The sequence below is a fragment of the Nyctibius grandis genome, chromosome 3 (genome assembly GCF_013368605.1).
Source record: "Nyctibius grandis isolate bNycGra1 chromosome 3, bNycGra1.pri, whole genome shotgun sequence".
NCBI classification, from domain to species: domain Eukaryota; kingdom Metazoa; phylum Chordata; class Aves; order Nyctibiiformes; family Nyctibiidae; genus Nyctibius; species Nyctibius grandis.
The window spans coordinates 36,307,255-36,325,104 of NC_090660.1; the positions used below are offsets into that span (position 1 = coordinate 36,307,255).

The 17,850-nt window shown below is 41.2% G+C and overlaps 1 protein-coding gene across 2 annotated transcripts in view; it reads left to right on the plus strand.

The window, feature by feature from the left end:
* The window catches only part of FHOD3 (formin homology 2 domain containing 3), a 433,451-nt gene that overhangs the window by 33,940 nt on the left and 381,661 nt on the right, over positions 1-17,850 (plus strand). For both annotated transcript variants that reach the window (XM_068396058.1, XM_068396059.1), the window contains exon 2: positions 4,103-4,209. In XM_068396058.1, the coding sequence (XP_068252159.1) occupies positions 4,103-4,209 (107 nt within the window). The remainder of the gene's footprint in view (positions 1-4,102; positions 4,210-17,850) is intronic.

A 17,850-nucleotide genomic window follows, 5' to 3' on the forward strand; every position in this document is an offset into this window, starting at 1 on the left:
TGAATGAACTGGATGGGGCCATTTGTGAGGGTCTCCAGAGACAGAAGTGATGCATAGCAGATAAATACAGGATTAACATTGAGCAGAGGGGAGAGACCAATGTCCTGAATTGTTACTAATAAGCACTAATGAGTTAACATCAGCTATCCTTTGTGCTGAAAAAGGCAGGCGATTTACTAATTAAAAATACTTCATAAGGTGGCTTCCCTTTTTTTAAAATATGTGACCAAGTGAAGCTTGGAAGCAAAGTGATCCTATATAAGGAGGATTTTAGAGTTAATTGCCTTAATACTTACGCTCTTTTTAAAAGAAGTGGTGTTTTGCTCCCTTCCATCTGTGTGTACACATGAAGAGAAGAAAAAATGTTTTTAGCAAGACTCGGTGTTAAGTAATGGAAATAAAAGATGTTGCCGTTTCTCCCATTAGCCTAACTCCTATTAATGGATACAGTGTATAATGCACAGTGCTTTAAAGCCTGAATGAATACTATGTTCAACTGAAACTATGGAGATGAGATGAAAGCAGGTAGAATGTACTATTCTTCTTCATTTTGTACATGAAGTACTTCCTGTTCTCATCGTGCTTTTTCTACACTAAAGTCATAAGACATTAATAAAGCACAGTTCCTTTTCCCTAATTATGGAGTATAATTGGAAATTGTGGGCAAATCTCCTAATCTCCATAGTGACAGCAGAACATTTATCTAATTAGTAGTTTGCCTTTTGGCATTACTTTGAATAAATTAACATTTCATTAGATACCCTGAGCTAGTGGGAAAAAGTTTCCCAGAGTAGTATTTAGTCTGTCTTCTCTAAACAGTGTATTTTGAATTAGCATAGGTTAATAATATCCTTTGTAAGTGGAAAGATACAGAGCAGTAATACTGTTGTTAATATCAGAGGGCTGTGCTTGGAGGTTCTTTGCTTTCTTTAATCCCCAGGAGTCAGAGTGAAAACTTTTGTCACCTTATTTGATGACTTACTCTTTCCCAAGGGGATAAAAAGGAAAGAGAAAAATGGAACATGTTTGAAATACAACTTGACCTCCTCCCTCTACCCTTTCCCTCTCTCCAGAGGATGAACTTTTCTTTCAGATGGCAAACAGTGCAAAGCATAGTGGTGTGGACTAACTCAAAAGTCACGCTCTATCTCTTGCTAATTATAATGAGCTCTTCTGCAATATTTCCAATGCAGCTAATCCAGAATAATCAATGACTATGTGTATTCTTGCGTATATAAAGCAGTGATAGGAAGCTGGGTGACGAAGTTTTGGTATTGACTGCCAGATAAGAAGTATGGCTGGTTGTCATGCTTTCCTGAACAGCTACTGGGAACCCCTGACTTTGATGGGAAGTTAAAAGAGTTAATTCATCAAAGATAGATTCTCATTGATTTTTCTTTCCTAGTGTTAAAAAGAGCAGAAAGAAAAATTCTTGCATGTCATAAAGGGTTGTAATTTCCTTTCCTTGAGTCACTGGCTGTTTCAGACCCTTGCTTACCCCTTCAAAGAGTCATTGGCTGCCACCTGTGGCAGAAGATTGACTGGAGGTATGGTGTTTAAATATTCTTCTCTTCCCAACGTGGCCTTTGCAGCAGGGACATACATTTACACCACCGTTGTCACAGTTGCCTTTTGGTAGATAGAGGCATGCAAAGGACACGTCAGTTTGTTTTGCCAAACCCAGCGGAATGAAACTTCTTCTGTTTGGCAGGTCAGTCTGAGACTGCTTGGCTGTCAGACTGGATTTTGTATCTAGTAGCACAACGCATCTGGGGCTTACAATATTTGTGAACTTGGAGCCAGTTACAAAAGGACCCCCAGCGGGGTGTTGACATGCAAAGGTCCAGAGCAGCCTGCCTGGGTGGGCTCAGTGGAGGCAGTTTCTCTGCTTCTGGGCTGGCTTCTCTGAGTGGATGGTCACTTCACAGAATCACAGAATCAGTCAGGTTGGAAGAGACCTCAGGGATCATCGAGTCCAACCATTGCCCTGACACCACCATGTCAACTACACCATGGCACTAAGTGCCATGTCCAGTCTTTTCTTAAACACATCCAGAGATGGTGGCTCCACCACCTCCCTGGGCAGCCCATTCCAATGTCTAATGACCCTTTCTGAGAAGAAATGCTTCCTAATGTCCAACCTGAACCTCCCCTGGTGAAGCTTGAGGCTATGTCCTCTTGTCCTATCGGTAGTTGCCTGGGAGAAGAGGCCGACTCCCACTCCGCTACAACCTCCCTTCAGGTAGTTGTAGACTGCAATAAGGTCACCTCTGAGCCTCCTCTTCTCCAGGCTAAACAACCCTAGCTCCCTCAGCCGTTCCTCATAGGTCAGACCCTCCAGACCCTTCACCAGCTTAGTCGCCCTCCTCTGGACTTGTTCCAACACCTCAACATCTTTCTTGAAGTGCGGGGCCCAGAACTGGACACAGTACTCAAGGTGCTGCCTCACCAGTGCCAAGTACAGAGGGACGATCGCTTCCCTAGACCAGCTGGCTACACTATCCTTAATAGAGGCCAGGATGCCATTGGCCTTCTTGGCCACCTGGGCACACTGCTGGCTCATGTTTAGCCGTCTGTCGATCAGCACCCCCAGGTCTCTTTCCACCGGGCCGCTTTCTAACCACTCTTCCCCCAGCCTGTAGCGCTGCATGGGGTTGTTGTGGCCCAAGTGTAAGACCCGGCACTTGTTCTTGTTGAACCTCATGCCGTTGGTCTCGGCCCATCTATCTAACCTGTCCAGATCCCTCTGTAGGGCCTTCCTACCCTCCAGCAGATCGACACTCCCGCCCAGCTTGGTGTCATCTGCAAATTTACTGAGGGTGCACTCAATCCCTACGTCTAGATCATCTATAAAGATATTGAACAGCACCGGCCCCAGAACTGAGCCCCTGGGGAACACCGCTAGTGACCGGCCGCCAGTTGGACTTTGCCCCCATTCACCACCACTCTCTGGGCTCGGCCATCCAGCCAGTTTTTAACCCATCGAAGAGTCCACTTACTCCATAGTGGTGAGGTAGGACAACCCTGTACTTTCACCTGCCCTTTGGTAAATGTTTTCTTGTTTCCCTGTCCTGGGAAGGCTTTTTTCTTCGTTCCTTGTGATTTGACACTGGGTTATTTCATGGTGAGAGAGGAGCTCATGTTACTTTCTAGCTCTTCTCTTGGGATTCTTCAGTTACCCCTCTCAATCCAGTAATTATTTTGTATTCCTGTGCAATGAGTTGGCCAGAGTTTTGGGGTGGATCTTCCCTAGACCTTCTGTGATGAGCTCCCTGTAAAAAAATCCAGAAAACTCCTTTTCTAATTTTGATCAAATCTAACTATTTTTAACAGCTGAAGCAATTAATGGAAAGCTTGAAGATAAGGGAAGACAGGAAGTAAATAAAGGGTTTATTAATTGCTCTCTCTTTCAGCGTCGTTGCAGGCAGGTTTCTGCTTTCAGGTCTGGTCCTTGGTTACCTCAGTACCTTTGCAGGAAGCTGGTACGGGTGTCCAGTCCTCCCCTGGCCAGTGCCTAGAAAGGTCTTCTCTGCAACCTCTGAGGCTGGTTAGTGCCTGGCCCTAAAATGAGAACACCAGAAAATGTGGGTCTTGGTTGACTGCACTCGATGCAGGACCCCAACTCTGGGCTGCCACACCTTGCTCTGTCCCTTGGCTGTATCCTTCCTCATACGGGACATTCAGTAGCTCACAAAAAAGCTGCTTCTTCCTTCCACCGCCATCCAGAGGCCCAGAAACTCTATTTAAATATACTGTAAGAAAACAGTCATTCGTATCTGAGATATATATATTTAAATTAACTTCTCTTTCCTTATGGGATTCTAAAGGCACTGTGATAAACCTTTCTAATCTCCTTCTGTGTGTTCAAATAAATAAATCTCTCTGTGTTTGTTAGTTGTGTTGATATTGTTGTGACCAAGCATGGTCTAGTGAATGTGGACTTGAGATTGCATAAATTGCCGAACTGCTGAACAGCACCTGTTTTATTATACACTCCCTAAATATGGTTTGTTTTAGGGAGATCTTATCTGGGGACCTGGAAAATGGGAAGACGATGTTAGAATGACTGCTGTAATCTAATGATCTGAATTTTGTTCTACAGCTTGATGACTGCACCCTGCAATTGTCTCACAACGGTACCTATCTGGATCTAGAATCCACCCTAGCAGAACAAAGAGATGAATTGGAAGGCTTCCAGGAGGATGCTGGGTAAGTAAATGTTTACTAAATTTAGATAAATAAGCGTATTTGTCCAGAAGCATTGAGGTTTCAGGAGTGTGTGGTTAACTTGGTATGTTCAGGTCAGCATAGGAACAGAAAAGATGAAATTCTGCCCCTTTCCATGATTAAGAATATTATGACTTCTCTATCTACATTCACTCTTAGGTTTTCTCTAAAAGATGGCATTCTGTAAGAAATCTATCAAGATTAATGTCTTGACTAGTCTAATAAATTTTTATAGTTACTTGGAACTTGATAAACGAGGGTGGTTGGTTCTGAGAACTTGGAGATCTTTCTTATATGATAATAGATGGTGTAGATTATATTGGGATGGTGCCCCTGAAGTTATAAACTCAATTTCTTTGTGCCTTGAGATTTAAGTCCTCCTTCTATGTTCTTGGAGAAAAGACCTGTATTGATTTTTTTTTTACTCCTGGCATTGATTTAGCCAGCCTGGGGTGTGTGTGTGTTGTGTTGTTGTTTTAGGAATATTCTCCTTTCTTGCCTTTTTTTTTTTTTTTTTTTTTTTTTTTTATGATTGCTGGAGCACATGGATTGCTATGACACAACTTTCCATAAACCATCTCTGATGAGAACTGAAAGTGAAAACAAAAGTTAACATCAATCTGTGTCTGTGTGAATGCACATATAAAATTTGCTTTTTAGAAGAATTTTTTTTCTGGGCCTTTTAGGTGATTGTCTTGTTAAAGACATGAAATGAACAGACAGTCTAGAGCTATTTTTGCCTTGCTGGTTCCTACCTTGGACTGGATAGTTGCAGTTAATTTTATGGGTGTGTTTTGGCATGGACTTCTTGCGTGTGAGTAATGTAGCTGTGCCGGAAGGAAATTAACTGCATTCTGAATTGGTCAGGGCTTGTTAACACTAAGAGATGCAGCCCTTTTGCATATACTGGTTTCTCTACTTTTTGTGATAGCTGTCTTGCCTTTGTTTGATGAATACTTCTTACAAATTTAAACTGTGCATCTGAAGATTATTTTATGTGGAGAAGAATTTTAAAGAATATGTTAAAGATATTAATGTGCGTGCATTTGTGTATGTCTTCTTCATTCATACCAGTTTTGGACATGTTTTTATAACTATTGAAAGATAAAGAAACTGTTCTGTTAGAAATTAAATTGGTTAGAAGAGAGTTCTTCAATAGACAAAACAGCCAATACAGCTGAACTGAGCCTCCCTTCCTATGCAGTAGGAGTGTTGAGTATAGAAGTGGATCTAGTCTTTGGTTTTATGCAGAGGTGATAAAAATTGCTGCAAAGAACAGCAAGCTCTTATTTCCAACTAACTTTATAATTAGTTGAAAGCAAGTAAGACGAAGGAAAAACTTCCTATTTTGATAGTTTTTTTTGTAGTAATATGTGTGAGTTTGTCACCGTTTTTTCCTTTCCATTAATAACTGCTATAATTCTAGTAACTTTAACTTCATTGCTTTTGATATCCCACAATGGCCTTGCCGAGCAATTCCGCAAGCTAGAGACTGGTTGGTGCTTTTCCTGCCAGACTTTGCACTTGAAATGGCAAGCTACCTTCCACCCTGTTTTAATTTCTGCTTCCTTTGGGCACATAAAGTCAATGATATGAATTGTTCCTGAAACATGATTCTAATTTTCTCTGTGATGGCTATCCTAGGGAAAAAAACCCAAGAAAGCAAAGCATGTGGACCTAACTGTGCTGCTTGGAATTGCATGTCTATGGCGTTGTTTTGAGCTCAAAAATCAGATTATGTTTTTGTGTACTTTGCATGTGTGTGCAGGTCTCCTCTTAATTGTGCAACCTGTTGTCAGCTGAGTAATCGCTTCTTCCAATGGCTTGTCCTGCCAGGTCATATGAGGTCTGCTGGAAGGTCCTTCATTCCTCTGCAAAGATGAATAGGGAGGTATGAAACTGGATGTACTAAGGTGCATCACAAAAGCTTGGGCTACGAATTATTATTGTAATTATCTTTTGAAATGGGTTTTGTGAAATGAAAGAGAACAACTGTTGTGTCTGTTGTAGTCATGTATGTAGCCCTCACCTTCACTGGTCTTGTCCTCCTCTCTGAAGTTGTCCATTTGGTAATTGTGGGCCAATAGGAAGTGCCGTGTGTTCATGTTTCAGCTGCCTGCCTTAGGTGCAACACCAGGACTGGCTCTTAGGTGCAACACTGAGACAGACTGTCTTAGATGCTGCCATTGTAGCTGTTGTGACCCATCTTTCTTTGATGTCTTCCCACTACTGTCCTCCTTCAAGCCCTGCTTTCTTAGCTTTATGATAAATTACACAGGTAGTGGTAGTTGCAAAAGGCTGAAGTGGTGAGAATGGAGGGAAGGAAGAATGAGGGGTGTATTGGGGGGTAAATCAGTGAGGGAACCACAGAGGAGCACAAAAAGACAGATGTGCTCTGCTGCAGAGGGAAGAGGGGGTGATTGCTTGGAGGGATGCTCCTCTTAGCACCTCTTCAGAGGTGCCTGTAGGTAGAAGCAGTATACTTCCCTCGGATAATCCTAGCTTGTGCTTACCCTGCAGTGCTGCCTAAGGACATGGGGGTTGTGCTTTAACTTGATTGTTGTGAGGTTGAAGATCTTTGGTTCCATCTCCCCTACACACACATACCCAATAACTTGCAGGTTGGAGCCCTGAACTCCTAGCATTTTGCTCTGCTGCGGTGGGATGCAGGTCAGTGAAATATAAAACCTTGCATTTAGGAGTAATTGGCTAGAGGACAAGCAGGTACTGATGAAGCAGAAAATGAAGAAAGGGGAACACCTGACTTGTCAACAGCTTGGCAAGAAAAGAGCTGACATTTTTTTGGAACAGGAGGCTGAAAGCAAGTCAGTGATTATGGTGCTGTGAGAAAGGTAAGGGCATCCTAGGGTATAAAGGAGGAATTTAGCCAATGAAATGCAATCAACTTGGTATCTTCAGTACGAGTGAGGCTTCTGCTGGATTTCTGATCCCATTTTTGTCCACATTTCAGGAGAGAATAGGAGGAAGATTAACAAGAACAACAGAGCTTTTAAGAATCTGTGAGATGGCTTCCCTATATGACTTGATCACATCGTCACTTCAGAGTAAATGCAACTCATGTGACGTTATCCAGAAAAAAGGAATGTTTTAGACATAGGGTAGCAAATGCAATCAGAAATGTCTCCCTCCATCCCAGGTTCTAGCAAACTAAACTCTCTTCTTGGGTCTTGCAGCACCTTGCAGCTCTGATCTTTTGCCCCTGCAGAGACCAAGGCACTGACCTGGAGTGCTCCCGAGCTGGAGCTGCTGGATGCCGGCATTGGGTTCTTAGCAGCAGCCTGCTGTCTGTGAGGGACTGGCCACAGAAACCACTTAGTCTGTCTCTTTCTCTCTGGGTCATTTCAAGGTCTTGCTCTTAATCCTCAAAGCTTTTAATTTTCTGAGATTAGGCTACCTCAGGACCTGCATCTCTGCCATGCCAAGGCTGCTGTGCTCATCAGGGTCACTGAAGCTTGCTGAACTCTGAATAGAGGGATTTAGTAGCTGGATATTCATGGCATTTTGAAAATTTTAGATCCGAAACTGTGGAAACTCCCATTGAAAGTGAACAGGTTGTCTTGCAGTCTGTTTTCAGCATCTTTTTGCCAAATGTTCCTATTTGCCCAGGAAAAGCTGTAAAATTTTTTTTTTTTTTTTTAACACACTGCTGAAAGGAGACTTAAAAATAAATAAACAAACCATGCAAGAAACACAATCTTACAGATTTTTATTGGTGTGAGAGGCTGCAGGTATCTGTTTTCTCTTGGAAGAATTGGATGACTGTAGTGAAAAATGAGAACGATTTTTCTTCAAGAGGAAAGAAAATGATGGTGGCAGTTAGGCTGGAGGTCTGTGATGTGTATCTGTAAATAACAAGTGTAAGAAACACATGCACTCAGACACAATCTCAAATGAATCCTCTTTCATTACTGAATATAATGAAAAGAGGCTTTTCGTAGTTGCTATCCACTCTAGCAGAATCTAAACTTCTGTTTAGGGAAGGAGAAAACCCAGCACACAAACCCTCTTAGCCTGTAGAGCTAACTCTGAGCAAAACGTGGACAGGGACAGGACAGTTCTCCTGTGTCCACAACTCTCACTGCTGCCATTTGCACCCTTGGGAACAGCTGTAGGATTCAGGAGAATCAGATTGTTTTTACATGGGTGTTTTTTTTTTTTTGGGACAGTCAGGGTGAACAGTGGGGCCAAGCAATGAGGCAGGCCCTGCAGACGGTATCACGACCAGGAAACGGGTCAATAAGAGCATGTAGGGAAGCTGCCTTGTTTTTCAAGTCTGGCATGTATTCATGGTTTGTTTGCTTGCTGTGGTTTTTTTTTTTCCCCTTGCTCCCAACACAAGTTATTTTGTGGATGCTTAATTGTGTGAGGAGGTAATGTGGAGGTAGTTTAGGTGAGCTGGCGGTTTTGTTAAGGTGCCTGTGGCAGGTGATGCTCTTTTCCTTTGTTTACTTGTGATTTTATAGAGTGAGCAAGAATTGTCAAGAAGTTTATGTATTTAAATTACCATATAATTGCCCAAGTTCTTTTTATGGGCATGTCTTAACAGGCCCTAATGGTAGTTACCCACAAGGTAACTAAAGGTCTTAAACTGCAGAACACAAAAGCTTCTTCAGACAGCACACTGCACAATGGAGGTTTCGTCAGAGAATACATTTTCAAGACTTCTGTTCAGGAGATAGATTGTTTCAAAGTACTTCTGACAAATCACTTCAGTGCTATTTTTTTTTTGCATTCCTTCTAGACACCCTGTCCCAAGCCACTTTGGCAGGGTGAGTCCCATTTAAGTTGGATACCGGGCATTTTCTCTCTGGATGCTGCTGTTCATTCTGGGCTCAATTCAGAATCTGTGGAGGGGAATGGAGTCTGGCAGGGATATTTAGTATTCTTTTCCTGCTTATGTACTGTATTTTTTGCCAGCTTAGACTTTGTGATTAGCACAATTGTGAAAATAAAAACTTTTTGTCATTTTTTTACATGAGGAAGTTGGGGATGCATTTGAAGATTAACTTGGTTTTTGTCTAATAAAAATGATGTGGCTCATTTTTTGAAGCAGTACTGCAAACTAGCAGATCCTATGCTGATTTTTTATTAGTTTGGACAGAGTGTATTTGTATTAGTTCACTGTTGGAAGATGCTCTCAACTTATGACAGCTTTCTCTCCATGTTTTGTCTTGATATCGGTTCCATAATGTTTCTCAATTCAAACAGCAAGAAAAATAAGGGAGGTGCCTGTGGGAGATTGTGATGGTGTTGCTGCAAACAGTAGAGATCGTGACTGCTCATTGCAATGATTTACCCCATGTTTTGAAAAATGCATCAGTTCATCTGAATATTTTTATTTTTGTGATATTTAGTTATTACTCTGACCAAATGCTGAATCTGAAAAATGTAATGGGTGGTCACAATAAAAACATGCAACAAAGCAAAAAAAGCCACAAACAACCAACAACCAAACCCACAACCCAAAAAACACCAAACCAAAAAACCCCAACAAAACCCAAAGAAACAAACAACCCCAGTCAAGACAAGCTTCTTTCTATCAAGAAGACTGAATTAGTTTAGAAAGCCACTGCACACTTAGAGCAGGTAGGGTGTGGAAGCCTTTCTCGTATTTTGCTTAAGGTGCTCTTTATATGTTGCATGACATCATCTGTACTTATCCAGGTGCAAGGACCAGAAAGGCTCAGAACTCCAGAGGAACATGATGTTGCATGGGGCTGAGCCACAAAGTGATTCAAATGATGCTGCATTTGATCTCAACCCTCTTAGGTCTTGAATAGCCTGATGTGTTCAAGGATCTCCCTAAGTGGGACCCTCCTGCTGTCTCTCATGCTCTTTGGTTAGAATCTGGATGTATTCAAGCTGTCATATAGCTGAGAGTTTATGGTAAATTTTGGAAGGTATAAGACTTTCTACAGGGTAGCAGTATTCACAGAATCACAGAATCACAGAATGTTAGGGATTGGAAGGGACCTCGAAAGATCATCTAGTCCAATCCCCCTGCCGGGGCAGGATTGCCTAGACCATATCACACAGGAACGCGTCCAGGCGGGTTTTGAATGTCTCCAGAGAAGGACACTCCACAACCTCTCTGGGCAGCCTGTTCCAGTGTTCGGTCACCCTCACCGTAAAGAAGTTTTTCCTCATATTTAAGTGGAACCTCCTGTGTTCCAGCTTGCACCCATTGCCCCTTGTCCTGTCAATGAATGCCACTGAGAAGAGCCTGGCTCCATCCTCATGACACTTGCCCTTTACATATTTATAAACATTAATGAGGTCACCCCTCAGTCTCCTCTTCTCCAAGCTAAAGAGACCCAGCTCCCTCAGCCTCTCCTCATAAGGGAGATGTTCCACTCCCTTAATCATCTTCGTGGCTCTGTGCTGGATGCCATTGGCCTTCTTGGCCACAAGGGCACATTGCTGGCTCATGGTCATCCTACTGTCCCCTAGGACTCCCAGGTCCCTTTACCCTACGCTGCTCTCTAACAGGTCTGCCCCCAACTTGTACTCATGCATGGGGTTGTTCTTGCCCAGGTGCAGGACTCTACACTTGCCCTTGTTATATTTCATTAAATTTCTCCCCGCCCAACTCTCCAGCCTGTCTAGGTCTCTCTGAATGGCAGCACAGCCTTCCGTTGTGTCAGCCACTCCTCACAGTTTTGTGTCATCTTGCCCCATGCGTCTGGGGATAGAGTCAAAAGCCCACATAGGCTTTTGGGATCTGGGGCATCACCTCAAAGCCCAAGCAGTAAAATGTTCTATGGTCTGGTTTTGTCCCGTGGAGGTTTTTTGTGGATATTTTTTTGGTGAGGGTGTTTTTCTGTTGGGATTTTTTGAGAGCTTGACTCATGATTTTATAGCTTGAGGTTGTCAATACTGAAACAGCTGCATCTCCTCCTCTTCCACTATGCCCCAGAGTTTACTCACAGCTCTCTGTTGTCGAGGGAAAAATCTGTATCTGTACCAAGATGTCCGTGGAAACATTTGAAGATTTGCTATTTTTGAATTTGTGATTACTGCTGGCAAATGAATGCAATAAGAGCGCTTTTCTTCAAAAAGGATTTCCATTGGAAAATGTATTGCAAAAATACTGTTGTGCTTAGCTCTCTCCCAGCCCATTACGTACCAAATACAGTGCCAAACCAAAAAGCGTGTGAATAATTCTTACAGTTTTTCCTAGGACAACCTTCTAAGATGGTCTAATTTGGCATTCAGGTTTACATATGAAAATAACAGAGGAGTCCAATATTTTAGAGTGGAAACTTAAATAAAAACAGCTTATAGAAACAGCTGATGCCAGATGTTTTATTTAAAAACATATAATTTTATTAACATTGAAGCTCCTTAATAGCTGTGTTTGCACTCTGCCCTCCTCATCGATGATGAGGTTATAAGCTAAGTGAGCAGCTCTCGAGGCTTGGAAATGTGTTTCTCTTCAATTTGTGAGGAGGAAATCGCTTCCTCTCTCCATAAACAGATCATCTGTGGGGCTTCAGGTATAGCTGCCAGAAAGCACTGTAGGACTGCTCTGAATTCAACTCCTGTTGCGAGTAAAACCATTGATTTGAGGATCTGCACCTTGAACACCACCACCAGGTGCACCCACCGTTTGCTGGTGCAGCTTGCAAATGGAGGTAGAATTGCAGTGTAATTGCCCGCAGTGTGCAGGCAGCCGAGTGAGTTTGAGCTGGGTAATTAGTAAAAGCTGTGACCTTGCTACGCTTCATATTCCACAGCAACTATTTGTGTGTGTGCTCCTACTCTGGAGTAAATGCAAAGTAGATTTGTATAGGCAAGCTCACACTCTGTTTATCCCATGGGAATTTGTCTGTGTGCTTGGTGTGTTTATTTGTTTTGCCACCAACTAAACTAAGGTAATAATCTGCTTCTGATTAAGTAAGTGTCTCTAATTTAACCTTCAGTTGTGAACTAACAGCTTAAACCACTGCAAATCTGTGACTAGACCAGGATCTCCAGTAATGAAGCCGTGAAAACTAGCGACTTCTGCCAGGGTGAAGACCACAGCAGTATGGCAAAACAGTGATTTATTTCATGTTTACTGCTCAGTAATTGCGCTCGCTAGCAAAGGCATTGATGGCTCGGCAATGAATGGAAAGTCCATTTCCCAACTGGAATTAATATGGACAGATAAGTGGCTTGAGGGCAAAGTGTTACATTTAAGAACTTGTATGTCAAGTTACGAAGGAGCCCTTGCCAAATATGGTACTGATGGAAAACTTCCAAAAAGCAGAGAGAGACCCAAAGAACCATATTGTTCAATGCAAAGTAGAATTTATTTTTATGTACTTATACTTACATACACACATGCATGTCCTACTGCAAAGTAGGACAGTTTTAAAATACTTCTTGCTGAGTCTGGTTAAACCGGTCACATCCTGAGAAAGAGCATAATTGGCAAATTAAGCCAGTAGGACATTGCTTTGCAATGTGTTCTGTGTCACTTTGGGAAATCTCTTCTTCAGGTTATTATCCTTTTAATATCATCAATTACATTGGAAAATCATAAAAGAATAGGGGTTGTTTCCTCAAGGTATTAGAGAATGATTTCTGATAGAAGGGGGAAGTTCATGAAAAATTATTAAAGACATTTTTTTCCAATCTATTTAAGTCATTTTTTTTATCATTTTAATTATGAAAAAAATTAGAGCTCTTTTTCGGTACTGTAAGTCAGAGTTAAGTAGGGTAGCAAGGGTCTTTGTGAGAATGAAGTGATTGTACAGGTGCCCTTTGCTTCTGCTCTGCACCTGTGGAATTTTTCTTACGGACTCAGTCTGGCACTTTGTTCTCCTGGAACCAGAACTGTGGGTCCCACGATGTGGCTGGGAGCACCAAAGGAACCCTTTGCCTGGAAAGATGGAAGCATCAAGTGACCCAACTGGGAAAGGGTAATTTTTTTGTACTTTCCTCCTTGCCCCTTTGTCCTGTAGGTTCTCCATTAAACCTTCTGCTGGTTTTTGTTTGTTTATTTTTCAAAAATCCTTATATTTCAAGGCATCTGTTTCTCCAAGTTTTTAAATGAAAAGGTTTTAAATGAAAATCCTAGTGTAATACAAACTTCAAAGTGCAGGTGATAGCAAAACCACAAGACCAGAAGTTACCCAGTGTAAAGATGCCTGGGAGGAATGTGTAGCCAGAGTTTGAGAGATACTGACAGTGGTGGGAAATACATAACCTAAGAACTGGAAAGCATTGGTCAAGTGATGTGTCATCTCTGCAGAAGAACATGTTGCAAGGTTGACAAGAAGTGAGGAAGCAAGCCTTCTGTTTTTGTGTTTTACTCAGAAGCAATATTATTGTTAAAATAGCACTTCTAACACAAATCTCTTCACCATTTGCCAACTCATAAAGCTTGTGTTTTCTTAATGCAAGAATATAAGGTAGAGATTTAACTAATCATACCATCCGTGTTTCACAAAATGACAGGATAAACTTCCCGATGAAAACAATTATATATGGGTTGAGCTTTTGGGGTGGGAAGGGACACAGCTTTATTCATGATTAAGGACAGCTCTTCAAAAATGGTCACTTGCCGACTGTAAAGGCAGCAGTCAGCCCTCAAATATTTTAGGGGCTGTTAGAAGGTTATTGTTTTAACGTGTGTAAATTGAGCCATTAACAACTGGGAAATAACCAGCATGATGATTTAGAAAGTAAGGGAAGGCGGTGGGGAGGGAATTCTCGTTTTCCAGCTTCTGATGTTTGCTTGCACAGAAACTACTAAAAAGGACAAATGGAACAAATGGTCCCCCATTTTAACTTGCTGCATTTCACAGTGTGTGAAAGTGATTCATTGTCTTTTGGCAAAAATCATTGCCTTGTGGTGAGGTACACAGAAGACTCCACCCAGATCTTTACCGACATATACTCAGAACACATTAGTAATAAATAATTAGGCACTATTAATGTGGCTTATGAGGCATACATGGTGAATCCCTTGAATGTTTTTCTCAACCCTTTTGAGTTTCTCATTTTCTTCCCCCTTCTCCTTCCATCCTGTTTAATTTCCATTTAAAGAAAGGAAGAACAAGAAAGATGAAACCTCTGCCTAGTAAACATGCTTGGGAAGGGTAGGTGGATGTAAAAACCCAGCACCTTGTAGTGACAGTCTGTATGTAGTCCTTATATGCAGAGTTACATGGGCAAGGGTGTGTCAGCCAGGGTGTTCTTCCTTGCCTTGGCATTCACATGTGACTTTTTGCATGGTATATAGGTGGTTAGTAGGGAGTGAGGCAGTTAATTGCTAAATTCATGTTGGCAAACACAGAACATAATATTGGAATAATCTGCAGGGGAAAAAACATGTACAAGTGCCAGCATACTTTGTTCCTTTGCATACTGTTGCTTATACTAATAATCTGCAAGATTTTGCCTGCCCAGTTTTTGTTTAGGGAATATGCCATTGGATTATTTCTACCTGGATTAGTCAAGTTTTAATTACTTTAACTTTTTTAATGAAGAGTGAACAAGCATCTGAATAGTCTCTGTCTGTTTACTTGTTTTTAACCACTCTTGTCAAATGATTGTTACTTTAGTAAATGTGTTGTGGTCCAGGAATGCTCTGAATAAAACCACTAGTTTAAATGATGAGATGTCTTGCAAGTGTATTGCAAGAACAGGATGCAGACACATTCTGACTTCACAGTGAGTTTTTAGATGGAAAAACTGAGGTAAGAAAGGAAAGTCTACTGACTTCATTTAAAGATGAGTGTGTTTGCCTCCAACTGCCTGTCATGCACCAGAAAGGGTGACTTGGTGCTGTCGTCCATTTAAAGTGTGTTGGAGGTGAATCTTAGCATTTAAAAGACTTTTTAAAAAATTTATTTTATTTTCCAAGCTCCTTTGTTTCCATTATTCAATGAGAATAACATGATCTTGAACATGACAGTTGGATCATTGGATAATGATCTGTGAAGAACTTCAAAAACATTGTTTGTTTGGAGAAGATTTTCAAATGACTTTCAGAGAGATTCTTAATTCCTTTCTCCATGCACATGTGTGCTCTCGCGCTCTCTCAAAGAACTTGGCTTTTGTACAACATTTTTTTTTTAAGTGTCAGAATTTTTTTTTGCATCTCTTGAGTCTCCAATTGAATGGAGAAGCATATCACATTGAAACTGCAGTCAAACCGTATCTTAACAGCTTTGAAATCAAAGCCTAGGATTTATGCTGTCTGATTAATAGCAGGTTAAGAAACACTTTCCTTATTGTGTGTGTGCTGGCTTGCAGATCTTTTTCAGGGAAAACTTGATAGACTTGAGTGCTTGAACTCTGGCAAAAATTTCATCCCTTATGCATTCAACAAGGCGTAGTTTGTTTTCCACTGCTGATGTGGAGTACCTTAAACTATGAAGCGATTGACTGTGAGGCAATACCCCATTGCAGAAGCATTTTTCACTCCCTGAAAGGTGAAGATGGAAATGCATAGGTGCTGAAATGAAAACGTGAATGCTAGTTGCAAAAATAATGCACTTGAGAGTGTGTCTGTTGCCATGCATTTGCTTCTGGTGGCATGCTACTGTCCAGGCTTCTTTCGTGGGATTCAATGGCTCCTTCTTGAGCTTAGGGATTGTTGTTGATGCTGTTCTCATTAAGCTACTCCTCTTGAAAAACGTGGATGTGATTATTGGAGAAGGTTGATGGTCCACCAAGAAACCTGAGTGCTATGAGAGGCTGTAACAAAATGTGAAGCATGTGTTAGGCATGTGTGCTTTGAAAGCTTTCCATGAAGAGCAGCATCTGTGTTAGGTTTTCATAATGGTTAGGTTGTTACATCAGGCAGAAGTAGATGCAAAATTCTTATGGGATAAGTTGTCAAGTTAGTCTGGCTTTAAATGTTGGCCAAGTCTGAAAACATTTTTGATGTTATTAAGTTGAGGTTAGTTTTCATCCAGCCTATGTCCTCTTTGGGATAAACAGGCAACAGCCCATGGTGTTAGTTTAGCTTGATTCCGTAACCCATCGTGTTTACTATGCTAGTGGTCATGAAGGATGATGAAAATATCTTATTATTTCAATAGAGTCTTGTGACAAGGTAAACTGATGCCTGGCTGATCTGATACCACGTGGTTTAGAGCTGGCCTTGCTGTGAGCGACTTACTGGTACTGAACCAAATAACAATATGAAACACTGATTTTGGAGGGAGGTTTGAAGGATGGGGGGTGAGAAACCTTCCTGTGTAATAACAGTTGAAACTAATAAAAATGCAAGGTGCCCATAGCGTTTGCTAGTATCTGTTTTCATCTTTATTTTCCCTAATTTGGTGAAACTGAAGAGGGCAAGCCTTTATCTAACACGTAGGTTTTTATGTAGTGTTTCACAAGTTACACGCAGGCTACAAGCATGAGCAGATTGGTCTTTACAGTGCTCCTTTGAAGCAGGATGAGGAGGAGTGGATGTGAGGAGGGAGCATATAAGCTGTGCTGTCAGCCCAGTGTAGCGGAGCAAATAGGAATAATACGGTCCATGCTCTGGACCTCCAGACTTAGAATCCCTTTGCTGCTGCCGTTAGTTTAAATGGAAACTTTTAGGATTTGTTTTCCATCGCATCCAGGCTGCCTTGCCAGAAGCTCAGCTGGGATCTGAAACCTCATAGTTTAAAACACCAAAACAAAATCCTCCCAACAAGATGCATCACTCGTAAAGAAAGTCCAGTCACCAGTGTGGTAGGCTTAGTGGTATAACCCAAATTATAGATCACAGAGATGGGGGATTTCTCTTATTTGCTGTGTAGCCATATGAATGTGTGTAGCACTTCACAGAAGATTCAGATCCAAGTTTGCTGTTATAGAGTTAAGTTTTCTTGTATTCTTTAAATACTTAAAATAGGGAAGAATACACAGATACTAGCCAGAGTAGAGCTTAGACAGTCTTATCTACATTGATTGAAAGGTTCCAAGTTGTTAGTGAATTAAAATTGTGGCTTTTAACAGCACCAGACTTTGCTCCTCTTATGATGACCTTTTTATGATTCAGATACCTGTGCTACTATGAAGAACAGTAAGTTTGCTTGCTAGAGAGTGTTAAAACACTTGCAGTTGATCTGTCACTGTGCTATAGACCTGTGGCTTTTTCCATGGTTGTAGAAAATATCGTTTAGAAAGTGAAACAGGAGGAACCCAGAAGGGTGTAGCACAACCTGTTCTTGTAGAATTAACACCTTCTATCTAATGATCTCTTATTGAGATGCTAAATAATGATTAAGAAAGCTTGAAAAGTAATTTTCTACTTCAGTTTTAAATGATAAAGTAATGTGTTTTCAGAAGCATGAGTATTTTAAAAGAAACTAAATTTATTGAATTGAAATATCTAGGCCTTTATCAAAATATCAGGAGATCTGAAAGGTTGCCTGTCCTGAAAGAAAGGTTTGTCAGGAAAGAAGGAAAACGTTGAAATAGAAAATGTATGCTAATTGATGCATTCTCTTATTGTACAAAGATGAACTTTGATAGGGAAGTGACTGTGGTCTTCCTTGCTAATAATGACAATGAATCATAACTGGATATTTACATAAAAATCCCCTTTTTGATACCAGCAACTCTTTGGTATAGATCTGAGGAGGAGGGATGTCTGTGTCATAATAA